A 26026-nucleotide genomic window follows, 5' to 3' on the forward strand; every position below is an offset into this window, starting at 1 on the left:
TGACCTATACTCTCAGATCAGATACCCCTGACCTTTACTCTCAGATCAGATATCCCTGACCTATACTCTCAGATCTGAGGTTCAACTGTATTATGTTCCCTATGCAGCCACTACCACAGCATGGATATCTTCACCCACTATGACCTGCTGTCGTCCAACGGGACCAAGGTGGCTGAGGGACACAAGGCCTCCTTCTGTCTGGAGGACACTGAGTGTCACGAAGGTGAGTCTGGGAGGGAAACGTATCAGAACAGAGTCTACTGGAGGTCCAGCCAATCAGAGTAGACTATTGGAGGTCCAGCCAATCAAAACATACTCCACTAGATGGCCAGCCAATCAAACCGTCTTTATTTGGGTGTTAGGATCAGGGATATCTCATCCAACATTCAAAGTGGAACATTCTGTATCCTGTTTTGGAGGATGTGTAATTGTTAGTGGTAGAAGTCTAATTGGTGTAATCTGTGTTCTCTGGGTATCTCTAAGAGGTATGAGGGTTCTGTGTTCTCCAGGTATCTCTAAGAGGTATGAGTGTTCTGTGTTCTCCAGGTATCTCTAAGAGGTATGAGTGTTCTGTGTTCTCCAGGTATCTCTAAGAGGTATGAGTGTTCTGTGTTCTCCAGGTATCTCTAAGAGGTATGAGTGTGCTAACTTCGGAGAGCAGGGCATCACCGTGGGGTGTTGGGACCTGTATCGCCATGACATCGACTGCCAGTGGATCGACATCACCGACATCAAACCAGGAAACTACATCTTACAGGTGAACAACCTTGTTTTCTATTGCTGTTAAAACATCGTGGGGAGGCCCTGAATCAGACTAAACATCGAAAAACTGGAAACTGCGTGAGGTTATAAATATTGCAAACTACACATATGAGTTGTCAAACCGTGCTTCCCCAAAAAGTATAAAAATCAAACTTGTGCTGCTGATATTCTGTCTGCATTTAATTGGACCCTTTGAAAAGTCAGACTAAGTGCAGACTACGGAGTGACAGAAGAACAGTGGCTTAATGATGTGAACTCAATATTATTTACTCATTGTGTTTGATGTTCCATCATTTCAGATTGTGATCAATCCAAACTTTGAAGTGGCAGAGAGTGACTTCACCAACAATGCCATGAAATGCAATTGCAAATACGACGGACACCGGATCTGGCTTCACAATTGCCATATGGGTGAGAAGCTCTACCTCTATATTTGTCATGGAAAACTGACCTGGGTCTATAAGGGCAGCCTGTTACTGACCTGGGTATATAAGGGCAGCCTGTACCAAACTCTTCTATTACCTTTTATTTATTGTTCCAGGCTCTTCCATTGCTGTCTGTCTCTTGTTCCACTCTTCCATTGCCTTCTGTCTCTTGTTCCAGACTCTTCCATTGCCTTTTATTTATTGTTCCAGACTCTTCCATTGCTTTCTGTCTCTTGTTCCAGACTCTTCCATTGCCTTTTGTCTCTTGTACCAAACCCTTCCATTGCCTTTTGTCTCTTGTACCAAACTCTTCCATTGCCTTCTGTCTCTTGTTCCAGACTCTTCCATTGCTTTCTGTCTCTTGTTCCAGACTCTTCCATTGCTTTCTGTCTCTTGTTCCAGACTCTTCCATTGCTTTCTGTCTCTTGTTCCAGACTCTTCCATTGCCTTTTGTCTCTTGTTCCAGACTCTTCCATTGCTTTCTGTCTCTTGTTCCAGACTCTTCCATTGCCTTTTGTCTCTTGTTCCAGACTCTTCCATTGCCTTCTGTCTCTTGTTCCAGACTCTTCCATTGCTTTCTGTCTTTTGTCCCAGACTCTTCCATTGCTTTCTGTCTCTTGTTCCAGACTCTTCCATTGCTTTCTGTCTCTTGTTCCAGACTCTTCCATTGCCTTTTGTCTCTTGTTCCAGACTCTTCCATTGCCTTTTGTCTCTTGTTCCAGACTCTTCCATTGCCTTTTGTCTCTTGTTCCAGACTCTTCCATTGCTTTCTGTCTCTTGTTCCAGACTCTTCCATTGCCTTTTGTTTCTTGTTCCAGACTCTTCTTACCTTTTGTATCTTGTTCCAGACTCTTCCATTGCCTTCTGTCTCTTCTTCCAGACTCTTCCATTGCCTTTGTCTCTTGTTCCAGACTCTTCCATTGCCTTCTGTTTCTTGTTCCAGGCTCTTCCATTGCTTTCTGTCTCTTGTACCAAACTCTTCAATTACCTTCTGTTTCTTGTTCCAGGCTCTTCCATTGCTTTCTGTCTCTTGTACCAGACTCTTCCATTGCCTTCTGTCTCTTGTTCCAGGCTCTTCCATTGCTTTCTGTCTCTTGTACCAGACTCTTCCATTGCTGTCTGTCTCTTGTTCCATACTCTTCCATTACCTTATGATTCTTGTACCAGACTCTTCCATTGCTGTCTGTCTCTTGTTCCAGACTCTTCCATTGGCTTCTGTCTCTTGTTCCAGACTCTTCCATTGCCTTCTGTCTCTTGTTCCGGACTCTTCCATTGCTTTCTGTCTCTTGTACCAGACTCTTCCATTGCCTTCTGTCTCTTGTTCCGGAGTCTTGCATTGCCTTCTGTCTCTTGTTCCAGACTCTTCTAATGCCTTTTTTCTCTTGTACCAAACTCTTCCATTGCTTTCTGTCTCTTGTTCCAGACTCTTCCATTGCTTTCTGTCTCTTGTACCAGACTCTTCCATTGCCTTTTGTCTCTTGTACCAAACACTTCCATTGCCTTTTGTCTCTTGTACCAAACTATTCCATTGCTGTCTGTCTCTTGTTCCAGACTCTTCCATTGGCTTCTGTTTCTTGTTCCAGACTCTTCCATTGCTTTCTGTCTCTTGTTCCAGACTCTTCCATTGCCTTCTGTTTCTTGTTCAAGACTCTTCCATTGCTTTCTGTCTCTTGTACCAGACTCTTCTTACCTTTTGTCCCTTGTTCCAGACTCTTCCATTGCCTTTTGTCTCATGTTCCAGACTCTTCTTACCTTCTGTATCTTGTTCCAGACTCTTCCATTGCCTTTTGTCTCTTGTTCCAGACTCTTCTTACGTTTTGTTTCTTGTTCCAGACTCTTCCATTGCCTTTTTTCTCTTGTTCCAGACTCTTCCATTGCTTTCTGTCTCTTGTTCCAGACTCTTCCATTGCTTTCTGTCTCTGACTATTGTGTTCTGTTGTGTCATTGCCCCTACAGGTGATGCCTTCAGTGAGGAGGCAGAGAGGAGGTTTGAGAAGTACCCAGGGCAGTTCAACAATCAGATCTCATAATCCTCCTAGCAATACACCAATCTGTTCCAGACCCATGTACAAGCCAACGAGGAGGGCTGATGCCTTTCACCATGCTAAACAATGGGACAACCAATCACCCTTCATCACCTAGCTACCTATCAGAACCAACCATTTATCATCACATCACAAAGCAACCAACCAATCACACGCCTAAATTCCACAAGGCAGCAGTCTGATCTGAAGGATCCATGCCAAAGTCATGTTGTATTGTGAATGTGTTGGTGTGTGTCTCAGTTAGTATTATTATTATATTATACTGGAATACTCAGTGCTTTGTTTTCAAAAACAAACTTACTTTAGATGTTTTGTTCAAATGTGAGTATATTATGTTACATTGCGTGACAGAAGAACAATTCATAAGCTTTCATACAACTAGTCTTAATGTATGATTTATTGATATGCAACCTTTTTCATTAACGTTTTGTTTAAGTTATGAATTAAGTTTTATTTTTATTGCCAGTCTAGTTTTGAAAGGTGCACCAGGAGAAGACCTCATTGTTCTAACAGCATGAGGCATCAGTCAGAGAACCATTCTACTGCCTCTCCTCATAGACTTAGATAGACAGCTCTAGTGCCCTAAAGCACAGCAGCGCCATTGAGGACTTTCACCATACTGAAGTGGTCAACTGGGTGGGACTTCCTATTGGTTAAGGAAGAATCACATGATTCCCCCCAGGTCATCAGGAGGGATCAGCCAATGAATTATACTCCTGAGCAAACATTCCGTAACTCCAGGGGGCAGTAAATCCCCAACCATGTCTTTATAGCTGTTCAGACAAAACCCTCCAGGGGTCAGTAAATCCCCAACCTTGTCTTTATAGCTGTACAGACACAGCCTCCAGGGGGCAGTATGCATGTTTGTTAACCGACTCATAGAAGTCATAGAGAATGTCCTCAATGGTGCCGCCCATGCTGTCACAAAAGCTATTATGGCTCAGATGTAAAGACACCTCCTTTATCAACCTCTTTGATCTCCATGCAGTTCTACTATAGATCATAGTGAAGATCTAATTCTTAAGTGTTAAACCATCCACCCCTAGTCAAGTGTTAAACCACCCACCCCTAGTCAAGTGTTAAACCATCCACCCCTAGTCAAGTGTTAAACCATCCACCCCTAGTCAAGTGTTAAACCATCCACCCCTAGTCAAGTGTTAAACCACCCACCCCTAGTCAAGTGTTAAACCACCCCTAGTCAAGTGTTAAACCATCCACCCCTAGTCAAGTGTTAAACCATCCACCCCTAGTCAAGTGTTAAACCATCCACCCCTAGTCAAGTGTTAAACCACCCATCCCTAGTTAAGTGTTAAACCATCCACCCCTAGTCAAGTGTTAAACCATCCATCCCTAGTCAAGTGTTAAACCACCCACCCCTAGTCAAGTGTTAAACCACCCCTAGTCAAGTGTTAAACCATCCACCCCTAGTCAAGTGTTAAACCACCCATCCCTAGTCAAGTGTTAAACCATCCAACCCTAGTCAAGTGTTAAACCATCCACCCCTAGTCAAGTGTTAAACCATCCACCCCTAGTCAAGTGTTAAACCACCCACCCCTAGTCAAGTGTTAAACCACCCATCCCTAGTTAAGTGTTAAACCATCCACCCCTAGTCAAGTGTTAAACCATCCACCCCTAGTCAAGTGTTAAACCACCCACCCCTAGTCAAGTGTTAAACCACCCCTAGTCAAGTGTTAAACCACCCCTAGTCAAGTGTTAAACCATCCATCCCTAGTCAGTGTGTCATTGTGCCTGATTGTACCATCGGGTGTTTTAACACGGTGCTCAGACCTAGTGAGACCTAGTGGGACCTAGTGGTCTCTTATGATTTCAGCTGGTTGTGGATCTCCTATGGGGATATAGACCTTATAGACCTATATAAACCTTTTAATGTTGTCGACAGACTAGACTACATGGAGACAACGGGTTCTGGGATTAATAAAAATATATATATACAACAAAATTAAAAGGTACACTGTATTTAAAGGGATGGCTTCAGATAAATATATATATATATATTTTGATGGTTTTCTCTCGTGTAAAGGTGGTGGAATTATGAGGGAATTATGTCAAGGTTAGAATACAGCGTATCTGAAGCCATCCCTTTAAATACTGTGTACCTTTTAATGTTAGAATACAGCGTATCTGAAGCCATCCCTTTAAATACTGTGCACCTTTTAATGTTAGAATACAGCGTATCTGTAGACACATCTCATGTCTTAGATTTCCAACCCAAACGAATAGCGTTGATATTCTTATACTGATGTTCAAGGTCAGAATACACAGACATGGTGCTATTCTCATGCTGATGTTCAAGGTCAGAATACACAGACAGGGTGCTATTCTCATGCTGATGTTCAAGGTCAGAATACACAGACACGGTGCTATTCTCATGCTGATGTTCAAGGTCAGAATACACAGACAGGGTGCTATTCTCATGCTGATGTTCAAGGTCAGAATACACAGACACAGTGCTATTCTCATGCTGATGTTCAAGGTCAGAATACACAGACAGGGTGCTATTCTCATGCTGATGTTCAAGGTCAGAATACACAGACAGGGTGCTATTCTCATGCTGATGTTCAAGGTCAGAATACAAAGACAGGGTGCTATTCTCATGCTGATGTTCAAGGTCAGAATACACAGACAGGGTGCTATTCTCATGCTGATGTTCAAGGTCAGAATACACAGACAGGGTGCTATTCTCATGCTGTAGTTCAAGGTCAGAATACACAGACAGGGTGCTATTCTCAGGCTGTAGTTCAAGGTCAGAATACACAGACAGGGTACATGAAAAGGGAATAACGTTCCATTTACGAGCTCTTACCTCGGGTCGGATTCGGCCTGATACAGCACAGACCTGAAAGTGAATCATATTTGTGAATGTATTTATTGTCCAGTGTTTCCAGGTGCTAAAGGATTATTATGCCAGACTGAGATAAGGGATATTCATTAGGCTATTATACATTAAACAACAGACTGACTGACTGACTGTGTTGTGTGTCTGTATACCTTTGGATACATTACCTTTAAAACAACACAGGAACCTGATACATTTCCTTTAAAACAACACGGGGACCTAATACATTACCTTTAAAACAACACAGGAACCTAATACATTACCTTTAAAACAACACAGAAACCTGATACATTACCTTTAAAACAACACAGAAACCTAATACATTACCTTTAAAACAACACAGGAGCCTAATACATTACCTTTAAAACAACACAGGAACCTAATACATTACCTTTAAAACAACACAGGAACCTAATACATTACCTTTAAAACAACACAGGAACCTGATACATTACCTTTAAAACAACACAGGAACCTGATACATTACCTTTAAAACAACACAGGAACCTAATACATTACCTTTAAAACAACACAGGAACCTAATATATAACCTTTAAAACAACACAGGAACCTGATACATTACCTTTAAAACAACACAGGAACCTAATACGTTACCTTTAAAACAACACAGGAACCTAATACATTACCTTTAAAACAACACAGAAACCTAATACATTACCTTTAAAACAACACCGGAACCTAATACATTACCTTTAAAACAACACAGGAACCTAATACATTACCTTTAAAACAACACAGGAACCTGATACATTACCTTTAAAACAACACAGGAACCTAATATATTACCTTTAAAACAACACAGGAACCTGATACATTACCTTTACAACAACACAGGAACCTAATACATTACCTTTAAAACAACACAGGAACCTAATACATTACCTTTAAAACAACACAGGAACCTAATACATTACCTTTAAAACAACACAGGAACCTAATACATTACCTTTAAAACAACACAGGAACCTAATACATTACCTTTTAAACAACACAGGAACCTGATACATTACCTTTAAACAACGCAGGAACCTAATACATTGCCTTTAAAACAACACAGGAACCTGATACATTACCTTTAAAACAACACAGGAACCTAATACATTACATTTAAAACAACACAGGAACCTAATACATTACCTTTAAAACAACACAGGAACCTAATACATTACCTTTAAAACAACACAGGAACCTGATACATTACCTTTAAACAACGCAGGAACCTAATACATTGCCTTTAAAACAACACAGGAACCTGATACATTACCTTTAAAACAACACAGGAACCTAATACATTACCTTTAAAACAACACAGGAACCTAATACATTACCTTTAAAACAACACAGGAACCTGATACATTACCTTTAAAACAACACAGGAACCTAATACATTACCTTTAAAACAACACATGAACCTGATACATTACCTTTAAAACAACACAGGAACCTAATATATTACCTTTAAAACAACACAGGAACCTGATACATTACCTTTACAACAACACAGTAACCTAATACATTACCTTTAAAACAACACAGGAACCTAATACATTACCTTTAAAACAACACAGGAACCTAATACATTACCTTTAAAACAACACAGGAACCTAATACATTACCTTTAAAACAACACAGGAACCTAATACATTACCTTTAAAACAACACAGGAACCTGATACATTACCTTTAAACAACGCAGGAACCTAATACATTGCCTTTAAAACAACACAGGAACCTGATACATTACCTTTAAAACAACACAGGAACCTAATACATTACATTTAAAACAACACAGGAACCTGATACATTACCTTTAAAACAACACATTAACCTAATACATTACCTTTAAAACAACACAGGAACCTAATACATTACCTTTAAAACAACACAGGAACCTGATACATTACCTTTTAAACAACACAGGAACCTAATACATTACATTTAAAACAACACAGGAACCTGATACATTACCTTTAAAACAACACAGGAACCTAATACATTAACTTTAAAACAACACAGGAACCTAATAATGTACCTTAAAAACAACACAGGAACCTAATACATTACCTTTAAAACAACACAGGAACCTGATACATTACCTTTAAAACAACACAGGAACCTAATACATTACCTTTAAAACAACACAGGAACCTGATACATTACCTTGAAAACAACACAGGAACCTGATACATTACCTTTAAAACAACTAACCTAATACATTACCTTTAAAACAACACAGGAACCTAATATATTACCTTTAAAACAACACAGGAACCTGATACATTACCTTTTAAACAACACAGGAACCTGATACATTACCTTTTAAACAACACAGGAACCTAATACATTACCTTTAAAACAACACAGGAACCTAATACATTACCTTTAAAACAACACAGGAACCTGATACATTACCTTTAAAACAACACAGGAACCTAATACATTACCTTTAAAACAACACAGACACCTAATACATTACCTTTAAAACAACACAGGAACCTAATACATTACCTTTAAAACAACACAGGAACCTAATACATTACCTTTAAAACAACACAGGAACCTGATACATTACCTTTAAAACAACACAGGAACCTAATATATTACCTTTAAAACAACACAGGAACCTGATACATTACCTTTAAAACAACACAGGAACCTAATACATTACCTTAAAAACAACACAGGAACCTGATACATTACCTTTAAAACAACACAGGAACCGGATACATTACCTTTAAAACAACACAGAAACCTGATACATTACCTTTAAAACAACACAGGAACCTGATACATTACCTTTAAAACAACACAGGAACCTAATACATTACCTTTAAAACAACACAGGAACCTAATACATTACCTTTAAAACAACACAGGAACCTAATACATTACCTTTAAAACAACAAAGAAACCTGATACATTACCTTTAAAACAACACAGGAACCTGATACATTACCTTTAAACAACGCAGGAACCTAATACATTGCCTTTAAAACAACACAGGAACCTGATACATTACCTTTAAAACAACACAGGAACCTAATACATTACATTTAAAACAACACAGGAACCTGATACATTACCTTTAAAACAACACATTAACCTAATACATTACCTTTAAAACAACACAGGAACCTAATACATTACCTTTAAAACAACACAGGAACCTGATACATTACCTTTTAAACAACACAGGAACCTAATACATTACATTTAAAACAACACAGGAACCTGATACATTACCTTTAAAACAACACAGGAACCTAATACATTACCTTTAAAACAACACAGGAACCTAATACATTACCTTTAAAACAACACAGGAACCTGATACATTACCTTTAAAACAACACAGGAACCTAATACATTAACTTTAAAACAACACAGGAACCTAATAATGTACCTTAAAAACAACACAGGAACCTAATACATTACCTTTAAAACAACACAGGAACCTGATACATTACCTTTAAAACAACACAGGAACCTAATACATTACCTTTAAAACAACACAGGAACCTGATACATTACCTTGAAAACAACACAGGAACCTGATACATTACCTTTAAAACAACTAACCTAATACATTACCTTTAAAACAACACAGGAACCTAATATATTACCTTTAAAACAACACAGGAACCTGATACATTACCTTTTAAACAACACAGGAACCTGATACATTACCTTTTAAACAACACAGGAACCTAATACATTACCTTTAAAACAACACAGGAACCTAATACATTACCTTTAAAACAACACAGGAACCTGATACATTACCTTTAAAACAACACAGGAACCTAATACATTACCTTTAAAACAACACAGACACCTAATACATTACCTTTAAAACAACACAGGAACCTAATACATTACCTTTAAAACAACACAGGAACCTAATACATTACCTTTAAAACAACACAGGAACCTGATACATTACCTTTAAAACAACACAGGAACCTAATATATTACCTTTAAAACAACACAGGAACCTGATACATTACCTTTAAAACAACACAGGAACCTAATACATTACCTTAAAAACAACACAGGAACCTGATACATTACCTTTAAAACAACACAGGAACCGGATACATTACCTTTACAACAACACAGAAACCTGATACATTACCTTTAAAACAACACAGGAACCTGATACATTACCTTTAAAACAACACAGGAACCTAATACATTACCTTTAAAACAACACAGGAACCTAATACATTACCTTTAAAACAACACAGGAACCTAATACATTACCTTTAAAACAACACAGGAACCTGATACATTACCTTTAAAACAACACAGGAACCTAATATATTACATTTAAAACAACACAGGAACCTAATACATTACCTTTAAAACAACACAGGAACCTGATACATTACCTTTAAAACAACACAGGAACCTAATATATTACCTTTAAAACAACACAAGAACCTGATACATTACCTTTAAAACAACACAGGAACCTAATACATTACCTTTAAAACAACACAGAAACCTAATACATTACCTTTAAAACAACACAGGAACCTGATACATTACCTTTAAAACAACACAGGAACCTGATACATTACCTTTAAAACAACACAGGAACCTGATACATTACCTTTAAAACAACACAGGAACCTAATACATTACCTTTAAAACAACACAGGAACCTAATACATCACCTTTAAAACAACACAGGAACCTAATACATTACCTTTAAAACAACACAGGAACCTAATACATTACCTTTAAAACAACACAGGAACCTAATACATTACCTTTAAAACAACACAGGAGCCTGATACATTACCTTTAAAACAACACAGGAACCTGATACATTACCTTTAAAACAACACAGGAACCTGATACATTACCTTTAAAACAACACAGAAACCTAATACATTACCAAGACGCTAACATACTACCTGCATTACCAAATAAGCCAATCAGTCAAGAACAGTGAAACGTGTGTTGATGTACTGTCATTTCTTGTGGATAGAAAGTAACATACCAGAGATTTTCTGTTCTGGGATGCCAAGAATACCAGAGAGTTTCTGTTCTGGGGTGCCAAGAATACCAGAGAGTTTCTGTTCTGGGGTGCCAAGAATAGTAGAATAGTATCTGACTTTCTGACTTTAAGACTTGGAAACGTCAACATTTTCAAAAAGCCTGTTCTGAAGTCAGCGTAGAAATCTTGAGCTCACAACTGATACATTATCTTATAGCGAAAAGCTTTGCATCCTTGGATTTAATCTGATCAGGCATGTAGATCATGCATCTTTAAGGCAATGTTACCGTGTTCGGGATGACACATTTCAGATGTCGGCTCAATCAGAAAGAAATGACCTAGAGTCTAAGCCGCATTGAATAACAGATTCATACATGGAAAAACACATAGTCAACTAAATAAATAAATCAAGTTTGTTTTGAAATGTCTGTCCTATACAGTGCATTCTGAAAGAAGATTGGAACCACCAAGCCTCTTCCTAGAGCTGGGCGTCCTGCCAAACTGAGCAATTCGGGGAGAAGGGCCTTGGTCAGGGAGGTGACCAAGAACCCGATGGTCACTCTGACAGAGCTCCAGAGTTCCTCTGTGGAGAAGGGAGAAACTTCCAGAAGGACAACCATCCCTGCAGGGCTCCACCAATCAGGCCTTTATGGTAGAGTGGCCAGACGGAAGCCACTCCTCGGTGGTTAGGGTTAGAATAGTTTCAGCCATTCAAAGGAAAGGTCTGTACTGTACACTAGGCTGGGGATAGCTACTTATACATGTATATTTAGAAACACCAACATCTATCAAATTAACATGATGAAGCAGAAGTGTTTCAAAAAGAGGGAATATAGTCACCTTTATTTAACCAGGTAGGCTAGTGGAGAACACCTTTATTTAACCAGGTAGGCCAGTTGAGAACACCTTTATTTAACCAGGTAGGCTAGTTGAGAACACCTTTATTTAACCAGGTAGGCTAGTTGAGAACACCTTTATTTAACCATGTAGGCTAGTTGAGAACACCTTTATTTAACCAGGTAGGCTAGTTGAGAACAAGTTCTCATTTACAACTGCGACCTGGCCAAGATAAAGCGTAGCAATTCGACACATACAACAACACAGAGTTACACATGGAATAAACAAAACATACAGTCAATAATACAGTAGAACAAAATAAAACAAAAAGTCTATATACAGTGAGTGCAAATGAGGTAAGTTAAGGAAATAAATAGGCCATGGTGGCGAAGTAATTACAATATAGCAATTAAACACTGGAATGGTAGATGTGCAGAAGATGAATGTGCAAGTAGAGATACTGGGGTGCAAAGGAGCAAGATAAATAAATAAATACAGTATGGGGATGAGGTAGGTAGATAGATGGGCTGTTTACAGGTGGGCTATGTACAGGTGCAGTGATCTGTAAGCTGCTCTGACAGCTGGTGCTTAAAGCTATTGAGGGAGATGTGAGTCTCCAGCTTCAGAGATTTTTACAATTCGTTCCAGTCATGGGCAGCAGAGAACTGGAACGAAAGACGACCAAAGGAGGAATTGGCTTTGGAGGTGACCAGTGAGATATACCTGCTGGAGCGCGTGCTACGAGTGGGTGCTGCTATGGTGACCAGTGAGCTGAGATTGTGGGAGTAAATAGAACACATGGGCACGTAGGGAGAATTGGATACACTAAAGTAAGAGGAGACACATAGCCTATTGACCTATTTGTGGGAGTAAATAGAACACATAGGCATTTAGGGAGAATTGGATACACTAAAAGGGGACACATGGATGGCTGACAAAAATACGCACATGAGAACCATAAGTTAAGTGCAGGGCCACCAATTCACTAAAAGGGGACACACAGATGGCTGACAAAAATACACACACATGAGAACCATAAGTTAAGTGCAGGGCCAAAGAACAGGCCTATAGAATAACCAGACGCATGCTATTTTTTTTTAGGACGAAGCAAGGATCCTGCCACCATTATAATCTAATTAAAAGAGGATGTGGGCGTTATTGGGCGTGAACAAGCAGGAAGCCTGGACTGAAAGATAATGGTGGCAGATGGATAGGGGAAATATGTCTATTTACATATGGGATGGACGTATATGCTGTATGTGTATAAATATGAGAGCCAGGGCTCTGGGAAGCGGTGTGTGCTCCGCGGACCATCCTGGCTGGCAATACTCTTGTATTAAAAGCCTGATTGATTTCACAAGTTCTGGCATGCGTTATAATTGATTCAATTATCCACTACATACTTGGCGAGCTTTGCCAGGAGAGACGGGGTCCGGACGCTCTTGGCTGGTTGCGGGTTCTTTGGGGCAATCTGACGAAACAATGGTGGCCGCCCAACTATAACAAGGTAAGCAAGTTCTTACAAAATAGTTGAAATGTTTGGGTAGATTGCTTCAGAGATCCTGTATCAGCGGGGGGAGTGTCTCTCTTTCAAATTTCCTAAAACTACAGACTAAAGAACTTTTGAAATTCAATAAAATTGCATGTGTGTGTAAAACTTGGGAATTGTATAGCAAATACAAACGTGCATGCATGTCCAGTAGTAAATAGGCAAGGGCTGTGAACTTCGCTGGTATTGGGTGTTTGGACGGAGGGCGCAGGCGATTGCTCTGGTCGGGCTGCTTGAGCGGACCTGTGTGTCTGGTTTAATTGGGGGAGTTGTTCCGTCTGATTCAGTTTGGCCGGGCTCGACCGTTTCAGGACCTGTTTTGGGGTATGCGTAAACACATCCCATTCAACCTGGGCGAGCGACCCGTGTCGGGTGCGTGATTCGGACTGCCCCCTCGGTGAGCCATTCATATAGGGGACTTTCGGGCGGCTTGTTTGGTGTGATTGTCGTGTGCTCTCTGGCTGAACGGCTGGGACTAGGCGCAGGGCTACAGCTGCTTGCTTATATGGTTAGAATATAAAAAGCAGTTAAATAAATATTCGTGGCTACCGCTCTATAGAAGAGGTCTGAACGGACGAATATTCGTAAACTTAGAATATAAAAAGTAGGTAAATATATATTCGTGGCTACCGCTCTATAGAAGAGGTCTGAACGGACGAATATTCGTAAACTTAGAATATAAAAAGTAGGTAAATAAATATTCGTGGCTACCGCTCTATAGAAGAGGTCTGAACGGACGAATATTTGTAAACTTAGAATATAAAAAGTAGTTAAATAAATATTCGTGGCTACCGCTCTATAGAAGAGGTCTGTACGGACGAGTATTTAGAACGCAGGAAAAACGTTGGCCTGATTGTGCGACGTTCAACTGCAAAGAGAAATCCTGTGATTACAAAACGCTCCGTCTAGCTAAACGGGGGTTTATAAATCAGTAGGTCACGCCGCGATATTGTTCTAATTATGGGATAAAGAGCAGTACGGGGTGGATGAATGGGATATGAAAACAAACTGATCCGATTAGACAGTTGTAGTATCGTATCATAGAAATCCTATAATCTAGACTTATGTTGAGGAAGTGAAGTAAGTCAATAAAGACATTGTAGGTCGTTTTTAGGTAAAAACGAAGGGTATGTGTGAAAAATCCTACAGGATAATTTAGGCTCATGTGGAGGAAGTGTATTGAGTTTAGAAAGAGATTGTGTTGGTTTCAGATAGAAATAAAAGGTTGAATGAATGAATGGATATAAACGCATGAATGTGAAGAGTGATATGATGTAATTTTGTGTGAAGATAGAACTGTAGAGATAAGAACAGGTTGTGTGTACTTAGACAGAACGTCCAGAAGAGGGAGTGCGCAGCCTTTTTGTGACAGACTAGAAAGGTTGAATGTTTCTGACCGGCAAAAGTATTCCTCTATCACAGTAGACACAATCATAGAGTGATTCTTATCATAACCTGAGTATTATTATTAGGTATAGGAAACGAAAGTAAGGATAAACAATAGAAAGGTGTTGAAACAAGAAATTAATAAAATAATTTAAGAAGCATAACCCAAATAGTATAAAACGGATAGAATAGTGTGTAATATAAAAAATAAAGCAGAATCACTAATAAACTGAAATTATACTATGACATTAGAAATAAGTTTAAGTCAAGTAGGATAAGGAGTAATGATTAAATAAAATCCAGGACACATGTATAACTCATAAACTGTGCAGACAGAGTAAGGAGGAAAAACAGACAATAGCCCCTCTGTGTACACAGAGGCTAGGGTCTAAAAATAGCCTGAAGGGCAGAAGGGGGTGCTGAAAATAGTGAGAAAAGAAGAGAAGTCGGCCTCACTAATAAGTTGACCATAGGATCAAACGGCTAGGATTAAGAAAGGAATAAAAGGTGGAGATAATATAAATAAAACATTAGATATATTATCCTTAGAAATTGATTAAGAGCCATAATAACAGAACAACCAAACGAACAAAATGAATAGAACACCGGTAGAGATCCTAGGGGCAAGGCATCCACTGAGCAAAGAAGAAATAATGAGAACTTCCATAAAATGGGAGAAACGCACAAGAAAACTGACCACCAAATGGCCAGCGGAGGGAACATTGGATGTCTCTGTGTGTGAGGAAATGGAGACACTGATAAAGAACTACAAACCAAAGGACAAGAAACAAAAAAGGAGAGATAAGCGGGAAAGAGAGAATAAAATACTAAAAATGTTCAAAGAAGAAGGAACTGGTTTGTTAAAAAGCATGAAAACGGCAAGAGAAATGCTGAAGAGAGATGACAAGGCAACGGAAGGAAAAGAGTGTGTAACTAAACCTCCACCTTATTCCAATGGGCAATTTCCAATGGTAACAGGACGTGTGGACATAGTAGGTGAGGTAGAATTAACTGAAGAGAGGGAAGGGGCTGTCTCACCGGGATCAACAGGGGCGCCCATTCACTCAACAGAGAGAAAAAAGAGAATGACTGAGAAAAATCCAAGCTCAGAGGAAGTTTTCAATTGTTATGAAGGCTTGAGAGAAACCCTGGCTGCAATGGAAATGGGAGAAAATGAAAAAACAAGACCGCTAACAATGGGGAAAATAAATGGAAAAAAAGTAGAATGCTTTAAGAAAGGTTTGGAGGCACTAGCAGATTACCACGCAAGACAGAGTCTCTACAGTATGGGAGAGGAAGAAGAAGAGGGTGACCGACGCTATAGAGAAGATAGAGAATTTGAAATCCAAAAGTCAAAGCTACAGGAAGAATGCAATGAAATAAGAGAAGAAATAAGAATAAGAGAGGAAAGGGCACAGCAACAGGGGAAAGATCAAAACTGGGCTTCACATGAGAGCATGAGAGATGAGCCTGCAACTCGTAGGAAAGCCTTAGGAAAAGAACCTGGTTATTATAAAGACCAGCATCCAATCCTAGTAAAAGGCACTCAGGGACACTACACGCCATGGGCTACGCAGGACCTGGAGGGGTTGGTTATCCGTCTGCCAGATTTAAATGAAGGAGCGGGTAAATGGATCAGAACCTTTGAAGAACATACTGTGGGGAAATTACTGGCGGTGGGCGACATAAGGGCACTACTGGCCAGGGTGACGAGCATGCGAACTATGGGAGAGATCATGCAGGACGGGGGCATCGATGGCGCAGATGGGGGAGTGATGAATGATGGACTACTGTTCAACAGACACAGACCAGCCATCTGGCGAGCCTTGAGAGCAGCATATCCAACAAAAGTGGATCCTAAAGCACTGAGGGGCGAAGCCATTGGGGCCACAGAAAACCCAGCCACCTACCTACATGGACAGTTGAAAAGGTGGAGGATGGAAACAGAACAAGACCCTGAGGGCAATGAACTGATGACAACTATGTTCCGAACTTCAATCATAGAAGCCATGCCCCAGCCGGTAAAAAGCAGGCTGGAGGATGTGGTGGGACTTACATCAAAACCCTACAGGGAATTCTGTGACCACGTGGTTCATGCGGTGGAAAAACACAGGAAGGATGAACAGAGACAGATGGAACAAGGAAAAGATATTCAGAGAAGGCTGACCCAATTGCAGTTGGATGAGCTAACCAACAGAGGAAAAAAGAAGGTCCAAGCAGCTGTCACGACCCCTGGGCCAGAGATGGGAACAATGGCTGCTGTCTCCCCAGGAGAGCCACAGCTGTTCGGCCCTGGGCGGGCCCAAGTGTCCACTGCACCGCCAGTAGTAAATGTGTATACACAGCCCCCGAATTGGAATAGGGGGAAAAAACATCAGAAAAACGTACAATCTGATAAAAGCAAGGGAACTGTGGATTCTAGAGGGCCGCCTGGCACCTGTTGGGGTTGTAGGCAAACGGGACACAACAGGCGAGAATGCCCTACACACCCGTGGCAGGATCGGACTGGGGGAAATAGAAATAGCAGACCGCCACCGGCAAGTAGTGCTCCGACCCACGAACCGAATCCAAGTGGGTGGAATCCAAACAATGACTGGCGGGGCGACCCTAACCAACCCTCAGGCCCTGTAAACTCATGGTCAGGGCCTAATCAACGCAACTAGGGATGCCCAGGGAATCCTAGGGGGGAGGGTCAGTTTCCAATATTAACAACAAAAGCTGACCAAGAGCCTATACTGCAGGTTCAGATAGAAAACAGAGGCACACCCATGAAGATAGATACTGGAGCCACTTACACATGTGTAAGTCCACACTACGCCTCTCATCTCCCCATGTCGGGCAAATATGCCAAAACAATAGGATTCTCGGGAAATACGCAGTTAATTCCAATGACCGCTCCAGTTCGTCTAACAGCTGACGGCAAATCTGCTACAATTCCAATTTTAGTGTCAGATCAAACACCAATTAATTTACTAGGTAGAGATGCACTATGTAAAATGGGTTTACAAATCAAATGTTCTCCGGATGGAGTGATAATTGAAAGAACAGGATTACAATTACCAGTGATAGGTACAGAAGGGACGGCTAATGTGTATTGGCTAGGAGGCATTGAATCAGACGTAGACAGAACTGTAAGGAAATGGGGTAAATTCATTCAGGCCCAAATACCTAAAGCAGTTAGAGCTAAATCTGAATATCATTGTACAATGCAATTTGACCCACACCAGGACCCATTATTAGAACAACTCTGGGTTATGGGGGCAAATGGACAGAAAGCACCCATAATGTCACAGTATATTATCATTGGAAAGCAAGGAGCTGCAATGGATGTGATGGACGGAGACGGGTCTGAATTTGTGCAGAAATGGTTCAATGTCTCAGGCTCCGTCCCTCACATTACATTGTTGGTAAATCAGGGTTACACATCTAAAGATCTAGGACCAATGATGAGGGAAGTTAAGAAAAAGAAATGGGACAAAACAGACAATCCACTAATCTTTCATTCAAAGGATAAATCATTTATCAAAATAGTTACTACCACTATGTTGATTGGTGATCCAAGGGAGATAGAGGTTAGTGCAGGCCAGCAAGTAATGTTAGGTGAAGGGCTAGGGTTAATCAGTGAACTTAGAGAAGAAATGGAGAAAATTATACCAACCAAGGTATGGTCGCAACACGACACAGACGTCGGGTTAGTCAAATCTGCTAGTCCCGTCTGTGTAAAGATAAAACCCGACGCCAAACTTCCATGGAAAACACAGTATCCTATGAAGCCTGAGGCTGAAGAAGGAATAAGATCGACAATAGAAGGACTGATCAGGGCAGGTGTATTGATAGAAATGCCCAGCTGCTGCAATACACCTTTGTTACCTGTCCTTAAAGCCGATGGTAAAAGATGGAGACTGGTCCATGATTTGAGAGCGGTAAATGACATAGCTCAGGATTGCCCTGCTGAAGTCCCAAACCCTCACACGCTGCTGACCAATGTTCCCCCGGATACCAAATACTTCACGGTTATTGACCTATGTGGAGCGTTTTTTAGTATACCCCTGGCGGAGGAGTGCAGACATCTGTTTGCATTTAGATATGGGGGTAAAACTCTGTCTTACACGAGGACGCCACAAGGTTTTAAGCACAGTCCGCATTTGTTCAATCAAATATTGAGGGCTGATTTGGAGGAATTAATGTTAGATGGCACACTGATTCAATATGTGGATGACCTGTTGATCTGTGCCTCGACTTTGGAACAATGTCATTCTGACTCACTTAAAGTACTACAGCGACTAGCTGAGGGGGGACACAAAGTTTCTAGAACAAAACTACAGTACTGTCAACCTCAAGTTGAGTACTTAGGGAGAACAATAGCTCATGGGACTAAAGCCATAGCTCCAGGACAGTTAGAAGGTATCAGTAAAGCACCCCTGCCACAAACGGTAGCTCAAATGATGACCTTTTTGGGAATGACAGGGTTCAGCTCAGATTGGATAGAGGAGTATGTAGTCAAAACAGCTCCTCTGAGAGAAATAATGAAAGAAGCGGGACAGCTTAATCTCAGAGCAAAACTAGATTGGAATACTGATGCGTTAGTTGCTTTCGAAACACTCAAAAAAGAAATGCAGACAGCTCCAGCTTTAGCAACTCCCGATTACACCAAACCATTCTTGTTATATGTAGCAAACAGGTGTGACAACTATGCAGCAGCCGTTCTTATGCAAGAATCGTGTAGTGGTAGGAAGAAACAACCAATTGCCTATTATAGCTCCAAACTAGATCCGGTAGCCCAGGGATACCCACCGTGTTATCAAGGATTGGCAGCGTTGCATTACGCATATGACAAAGCGTCAACGATAACCATGGGGTACCCTGTGGTTATCAGCACTCATCATAAAATTGTGGAGTTGATAGAGCAGGGAAAATTTGTGTTAACAAATGCAAGGACAATGGACTATATGAGCTTACTTACGTATCCAGATGTTCTCATTAAAAGATGCAGCACTGTGAATCCAGCGGAAAGGGTTCCGTTCGATTTCGAAGGAGAAGCACACGATTGTGTAGCCGAGGCTCTAACATTTACCAAATTGCGCCCTGACTTAGAATCTATTCCTTTAATAGATCATGAGGGAGATATTCTGGAAAGTTACTTTGTAGATGGTTCTTGTTTTAAGGATTATACAGGTAATCATGCAGGGTTTGCGGTTGTCAAACACAAAGGGAAAACCTTTACTGAAGAAATACTTGAACATTGTCCTCAACCGTGCTCAGCGCAGTTAGCTGAATTACAGGCGTTGACAGCAGCATGTGTGCTAGGAAGAGGTAAAACAGTTAACATCTATACTGATTCCGCATACGCGCACGGTGTATGCCATTTGTTTGGTGCAGTATGGAAACAGAGAGGGTTTAAAAAAAGTGATGGAACTCCCATCCAACACCACGCACAAATTGTTAAGTTAATGACAGCATTAATGTATCCTCGGAAACTAGCAATAATCAAATGTCAAGCGCATAAAAAAGGCAATGATTTTGTCATTAGGGGCAATAATGCTGCAGATGAAGCGGCTAAAAAAAGCATCTAAATGTGTTGTCCCTATTCTCATTGCACCATTGATGGACATGGTTGCTATTGCACCAATCACATCTCCTGCTGAGCTAATTCAAATTCAGGCTCAGGCTGGAATTACTGAACAGACCACCTGGTTACAGAGGGGGGCTTCTGTAGACAGACATGGGATATGGAGAACACATGATGGTGCCATATTAGCCACCACCGCTCTCTTGACGCTACTTATCAATGATGCACATGATATTGATCATTGTGCAAGGGGGGAGGTGATAAGAAAAATCAAAAAACAAGGTTTTTGGTCGCCATATCTACAGGCAACAGTAGATGAGATTTTGTCAAAATGTGAAATATGTGCAAAAAACAACATACGTAAAGGTATAACTACGCCGATAGGTCACATACCGGTTCCAGAAGGTCCGTTTAGACACATTGTGATGGACTATGTAGACATGATAAAACCTGTACGGGGTAAAAGGTACATGTTAGTCATCATAGACAGGTTCAGTAGATGGGTAGAAGCAATACCGTCGGCGGATCAGGGGTCAGGAACAGTGGTTAAATTCTTATCAACAGAAGTCATCCCCAGGTTTGGGATTCCATCCGAAATTAGCTCAGACAATGGTTCGGCGTTTATACAAAAAGTTGTAAAAACGATAATACAGCAGCTAAGAATGAAACAAAGATTGGGGTGTGTCTATCATCCCCAATCGCAGGGGATGGTTGAAAGGGTTAATGGGACCCTGAAAAACAAAATAACAAAGATCTGTAGATCTACAGGACTCAATTGGGTAGATGCGTTGCCGCTTGCACTAATGAGTTGTCGCATGGAAACTAACAGAAACACGCATCTCTCACCGCATGAAATGCTTACGGGTCGACCCATGCCAATACCAATGTTAGGAGGACTATACAAAGGTCCCTCTTTGGACATATTGCAGAGTGAGTTGAAATCGTATGTGATGTATCTAACCAAAATACACAAAGCCATATACTTACAGGAGAAAAAGACGGTGCCAGAGGCAGGTCCGGAAGGACCTCCCCCAGTGGTTCCAGGAGATCTGGTCTACGTTCGAGTGTTCCGGAGGAAGTGGGATCAGCCGAGGAGAGAAGGACCGTACGAGGTGGCAGCAGCCACAAACACGGCCGTCCAAGTGAAAGGAAGCAAGACGTGGTACCATCTAAACCACTGCACCCGAGTCCCGACGGAGAGAAGGATACAACCCTACAGAGATGAGGACGCAGAGGATGCTGATTCACCAGGCAGGAGCCCGGAGGGAGCAGGAGCAGCGGAAACGATCGAAGCACCAGAGAGGAATCAAGAAAAGGGCAGACCAGATACAAGCCAAGATACGAAAAGTGCGCCTACTAACGCACTCAGAAGAAGTATCAGGGGAAAAGAGACTGAAAAGAAAAGAGACAAACAACCAAAGCCTCTTCCAGCAGGGCTTGAAAGCCCGGAAATGGGGGGGGGGGTGACATGCCTGTTACTCCTGATGATATACCTGTTGGGGCAGACCTTGCTGACGGGAGCCCTCTACAGTGGGACCCCGAGGTATCACCTGAAGAATGGGAACATCTCTTCCCTGAAATGGACGCCTTCCCAGATGGAAGCCCAGCTCGGACTGAGGAGGGAACAACGGGCGGAGAAAGTGGAGGAGAAACCTCACCAGGAACAACAGGTGAAGAAAGCGGAGGAGAAGCCTCACCAAGAGCAGAAGGGGAGATCTTGCAAGGAAAAACGGTCCTGCAGGATGAAAGAAATGGGGATTTCCCCACGATTGACTTTTCAGCTCTTACCTGGTCTCCATAATGAACAATTGAAATTAGGAGCACAACAGAACAATGACCATGACAGAGCAATCGAGGACAAGACGAAGACAATACACGCACACATGACCAAGACAAATGATAAAAACAGGAAGAAAAGAGAGGAACCGGTCGAACAAGGAGAAAAGACAGGACGTTTTGACAGGTTTAAATTCTCTGTTCCGCCCCAACTTCTAACTGAACCAGGGGAACAGAGAACAGTTTCGGTATGGAAGAAGAAACCACTACCAGAGGAGCCACTCTGTGGATGGACACATCATATGACAAAGGGAGAAGTTATATGGGACCCTAAAGGTTGTGACCTGATATTAACCAAATATGAGGAAGGCTGGGAGTTTATCATGAACGAGATAATACCAGCAGAAGGTGAAGAATTTGAAATCGAAATTGCAAGAACAGGACTGACTGAAGGTAACAGTTACAAACATATCAAATTGGGTCCCACGCCAGCACCTGAGCAAGAACAGCTCGTAACAACCAAAGCGACGACGACAACGATAGCAGCGGCTGTAACAACCACGGTGGCGGCTGCTGTGACGACCACAGCAACTACCACTAAGATGACATCAACTGCTCTTGCCAAGCAGACCACGGTGACCATAAAGACACCTGTAACGCCAGAACCAAAAGGATTCTTTAATGAGATTTGGAACTTTTTGACAAATTCTAATGACCTACCTCAAGACAAGAACAATGCAAAGATGACGGACATAGGTATATCAGACTCAGAACCATTCAAGGACACTATGCAGGAGGAAGAAGTGAAGAACGAATGGTACAAATGGGCTAAGTATACAGCAAACAAGCACAGAATGGACAATTGTATTTTGTGTAGCAAATCACCTTTGTCGGATCTCATGATAGTCCCGGAACCAGCATCATTTAAAAAATGTGCAAATTGGAAGAATGATCATTGTACTAAGACAAAGTATTATATTCCCTTGTGTGACATAGAATGTAGGATTGCTCAGGGGAGCACTAGAGGTCATGTTGAACGAGACTAAGTTGGGAAACAGTGACTGTGCTGCCTATGACATTAAAACTGAATTAAATGGACTCAATTTAGACATAAGTACTGTGGTTAAAGGAAAATATGAATGTTTTTACAGCTATAACACCGAAGGAATAAATGTCGGAAACACCACTGTAGAATGTGATACTATTTGGATACTAGAGACGGCAGGGGTTCGTAGAAATACAGATAAAGGGTTGATTGTAAATAGAAAAGGAGTGTGTGGTACAATAACCCAGGTTGCGCCGTCCCTCACTATACTGAAGAATCAGGATAGAGGTATTGCAGATAGTTTCTGGATGTGTGGGAAAAACAAACTATTGAATGTACTGCCAGATGGATGGATTGGTCTCTGTGCCTTAGTTAGAGCAATTCAACAGGTTACCATTATCAAATCACCTCATGATGACTATGTTAAATCTAGAGTTAAAAGGGCGTATGAGAAGGACCCTGAGGTATACCTTGATGCAATTGGACAACCTAGGGGAGTACCTCAGGAGTTCAAGGCAAGAGATGAAGTTAAATTTCTGGATTCGAATCAATATTTTTGTGGGTTACACCGAATAAGAACTTAGAGTGGATTAATTATATTTACTATAACCAGCAGAGATTCATTAACTATACTGACTCAGCTTTAACGGCGTTGGGGGAACAGGTACAGGCTACCAGCAAAATGACTTGGCAAAATAGACAGGCTCTCAATTGGCTTTTGGCGGAGAAGGGCGGAGTCTGTGTTATGTTTGGGGATGATTGTTGTACCTTTATTCCTAACAACACAGCGCCTAATGGATCCTTTGCACTTGCTATGACTAGGCTTAAAGGGTTACGAACAGAGGTAAAGGCTAATGCTGGGTTTGATTCTCATGTTTGGGACTGGCTGGATCTAGCATTGGGTAAATGGGGAGCTATGTTTGCTAGGATGGCCATTATGCTGGGCGGAGGATTAGTGGCTCTGGGTATCGTATTTTGTTGTGTTTTACCTTTGGTGAAATCGCTTGTGATCCGAACAACGGTTAAACAGATGTCGATAGGTAGAGCTAACCTTCCTGTGGTAGTTGATCCTGTACCTGGAAGCCAAGGCCATTATACAGATAGATATGGACAAGCATGTAATGCAGCTGGTGGGCCTCTTGACTGCCCTTTTGGTAATCCTAACTGTCTGTTTGGAGTAGTCCCTGGAGGTGGTTATGCTTGCCATGGTTTTCGAAAAGATGGTCTACCTGTCTATGCTATATCCTCAGAGTCAGAAGAATGTCCACTGGTACATGTCCATAAAGAGTGTCATTTGGGCAATAATTGTAAGTGGTGCACTAAGTGTAATGAGGAGGGTCATAATCATTACGGAGATCCTCTGTTTTGTGCAAAATGTCAAAGAGGAGATTGTGATATTTGTAGCGAAGAGGATTGTACTCCTATGTAAGGATTTCATATACCTATTTACTTATGGCCGTGTATGTTCGTTTGTTTGGTTGTGATTTTTTAAATAGGTATATCGATGAATATATCTGATTTCCTTTAATTCAAGTTAGTTTTGCCTTCTACAATTAAGTTATCTCAAAACATGTTAGGTAACAGAGGGTATCCGGTTACAAGTGTCTACGGACCATGTCCTTAATCTTCTAACAAAGGTTGGTATCATTGATAACACATTGTTAGAGAGGTGTCTGCGAGGGAGGATCATGATTGAAAACTTAATGTTAGAATGTTGTTGTGTCATTTTTCTTTTGAAACTGCATGTAGGCCTATTATTTTCTTATATTCAAGTATTATTTTATTATATTCAAGTACTATTGTTGTCTATTCCAGTAGTATTTTTATGGCTTCTTATATTCTTCTTATGTTTAGTCTTATTGTTTTATTTTTTGTATTTTTACACATAACTGAGACAACCTCAGGCAAGGCTATGTACCTACATGCTCATGCTTCACCATAATGTTACATGTATTTTTTTCTTCTTATTTCTTACCAAGTTAGATCTTTTACTCTTCTGCATAAATAAGAGATGTTTGGTCTAGTTGGGTTTTGTTAATGTTTATTATTGGATCTTTTACTCCTAGTTTCATTTTCATGATTTGGAGATGTTTGGTCCAGGTTGTTTGAATGATTTCTTGTATTTTTATTTTTATTTTTTTTGTGTGGGGCTAATTAGCCCCAGAGGAGGGATTTGTGGGAATAAATAGAACACATGGGCACGTAGGGAGAATTGGATACACTAAAGTAAGAGGAGACACATAGCCTATTGACCTATTTGTGGGAGTAAATAGAACACATAGGCATTTAGGGAGAATTGGATACACTAAAAGGGGACACATGGATGGCTGACAAAAATACGCACATGAGAACCATAAGTTAAGTGCAGGGCCACCAATTCACTAAAAGGGGACACACAGATGGCTGACAAAAATGCACACACATGAGAACCATAAGTTAAGTGCAGGGCCAAAGAACAGGCCTATAGAATAACCAGACGCATGCTATTTTTTTTTAGGACGAAGCAAGGATCCTGCCACCATTATAATCTAATTAAAAGAGGATGTGGGCGTTATTGGGCGTGAACAAGCAGGAAGCCTGGACTGAAAGATAATGGTGGCAGATGGATAGGGGAAATATGTCTATTTACATATGGGATGGACGTATATGCTGTATGTGTATAAATATGAGAGCCAGGGCTCTGGGAAGCGGTGTGTGCTCCGCGGACCATCCTGGCTGGCAATACTCTTGTATTAAAAGCCTGATTGATT

The 26026-nt window shown here is 41.0% G+C and overlaps 2 protein-coding genes across 2 annotated transcripts; both read left to right on the forward strand.

The window, feature by feature from the left end:
• The first annotated feature begins 112 nt into the window (after positions 1 to 112).
• Positions 113 to 3815, forward strand: LOC139402800 (lysyl oxidase homolog 3B-like). The gene is made up of 4 exons (XM_071146718.1): positions 113 to 223; positions 621 to 757; positions 1062 to 1173; positions 3144 to 3815. The coding sequence occupies exons 1-4, from the start codon at positions 121 to 123 to the stop codon at positions 3215 to 3217; spliced, it is 426 nt and encodes a 141-aa protein (XP_071002819.1). The 5' UTR covers positions 113 to 120; the 3' UTR covers positions 3218 to 3815.
• A 16585-nt stretch (positions 3816 to 20400) lies between these two features.
• On the forward strand, positions 20401 to 25388 carry LOC139402799 (uncharacterized). The gene is made up of 2 exons (XM_071146716.1): positions 20401 to 22684; positions 24854 to 25388. Exons 1-2 carry the CDS (start codon positions 20401 to 20403, stop codon positions 24898 to 24900), a joined length of 2331 nt encoding a protein of 776 aa, XP_071002817.1. The 3' UTR covers positions 24901 to 25388.
• The last annotated feature ends 638 nt before the right edge of the window (positions 25389 to 26026 follow it).

Source organism: Oncorhynchus clarkii, unplaced genomic scaffold, assembly GCF_045791955.1.
Source record: "Oncorhynchus clarkii lewisi isolate Uvic-CL-2024 unplaced genomic scaffold, UVic_Ocla_1.0 unplaced_contig_2454_pilon_pilon, whole genome shotgun sequence".
In the NCBI taxonomy this organism is placed as follows: Eukaryota; Metazoa; Chordata; class Actinopteri; order Salmoniformes; family Salmonidae; genus Oncorhynchus; species Oncorhynchus clarkii.

Coding starts and splice junctions, on each gene's coding strand:
- LOC139402800 (XM_071146718.1), top strand. CDS start 121: ATGGATATCTTCACCCACTATGACCTGCTGTCGTCCAACGGGACCAAG. Junction 224..620: donor GGACACTGAGTGTCACGAAG/GTGAGTCTGGGA, acceptor TGTGTTCTCCAG/GTATCTCTAAGAGGTATGAG. Junction 758..1,061: donor CAGGAAACTACATCTTACAG/GTGAACAACCTT, acceptor CCATCATTTCAG/ATTGTGATCAATCCAAACTT.
- LOC139402799 (XM_071146716.1), top strand. CDS start 20,401: ATGATTTTGTCATTAGGGGCAATAATGCTGCAGATGAAGCGGCTAAAA. Junction 22,685..24,853: donor AAGAACAGGACTGACTGAAG/GTAACAGTTACA, acceptor AAAACATGTTAG/GTAACAGAGGGTATCCGGTT.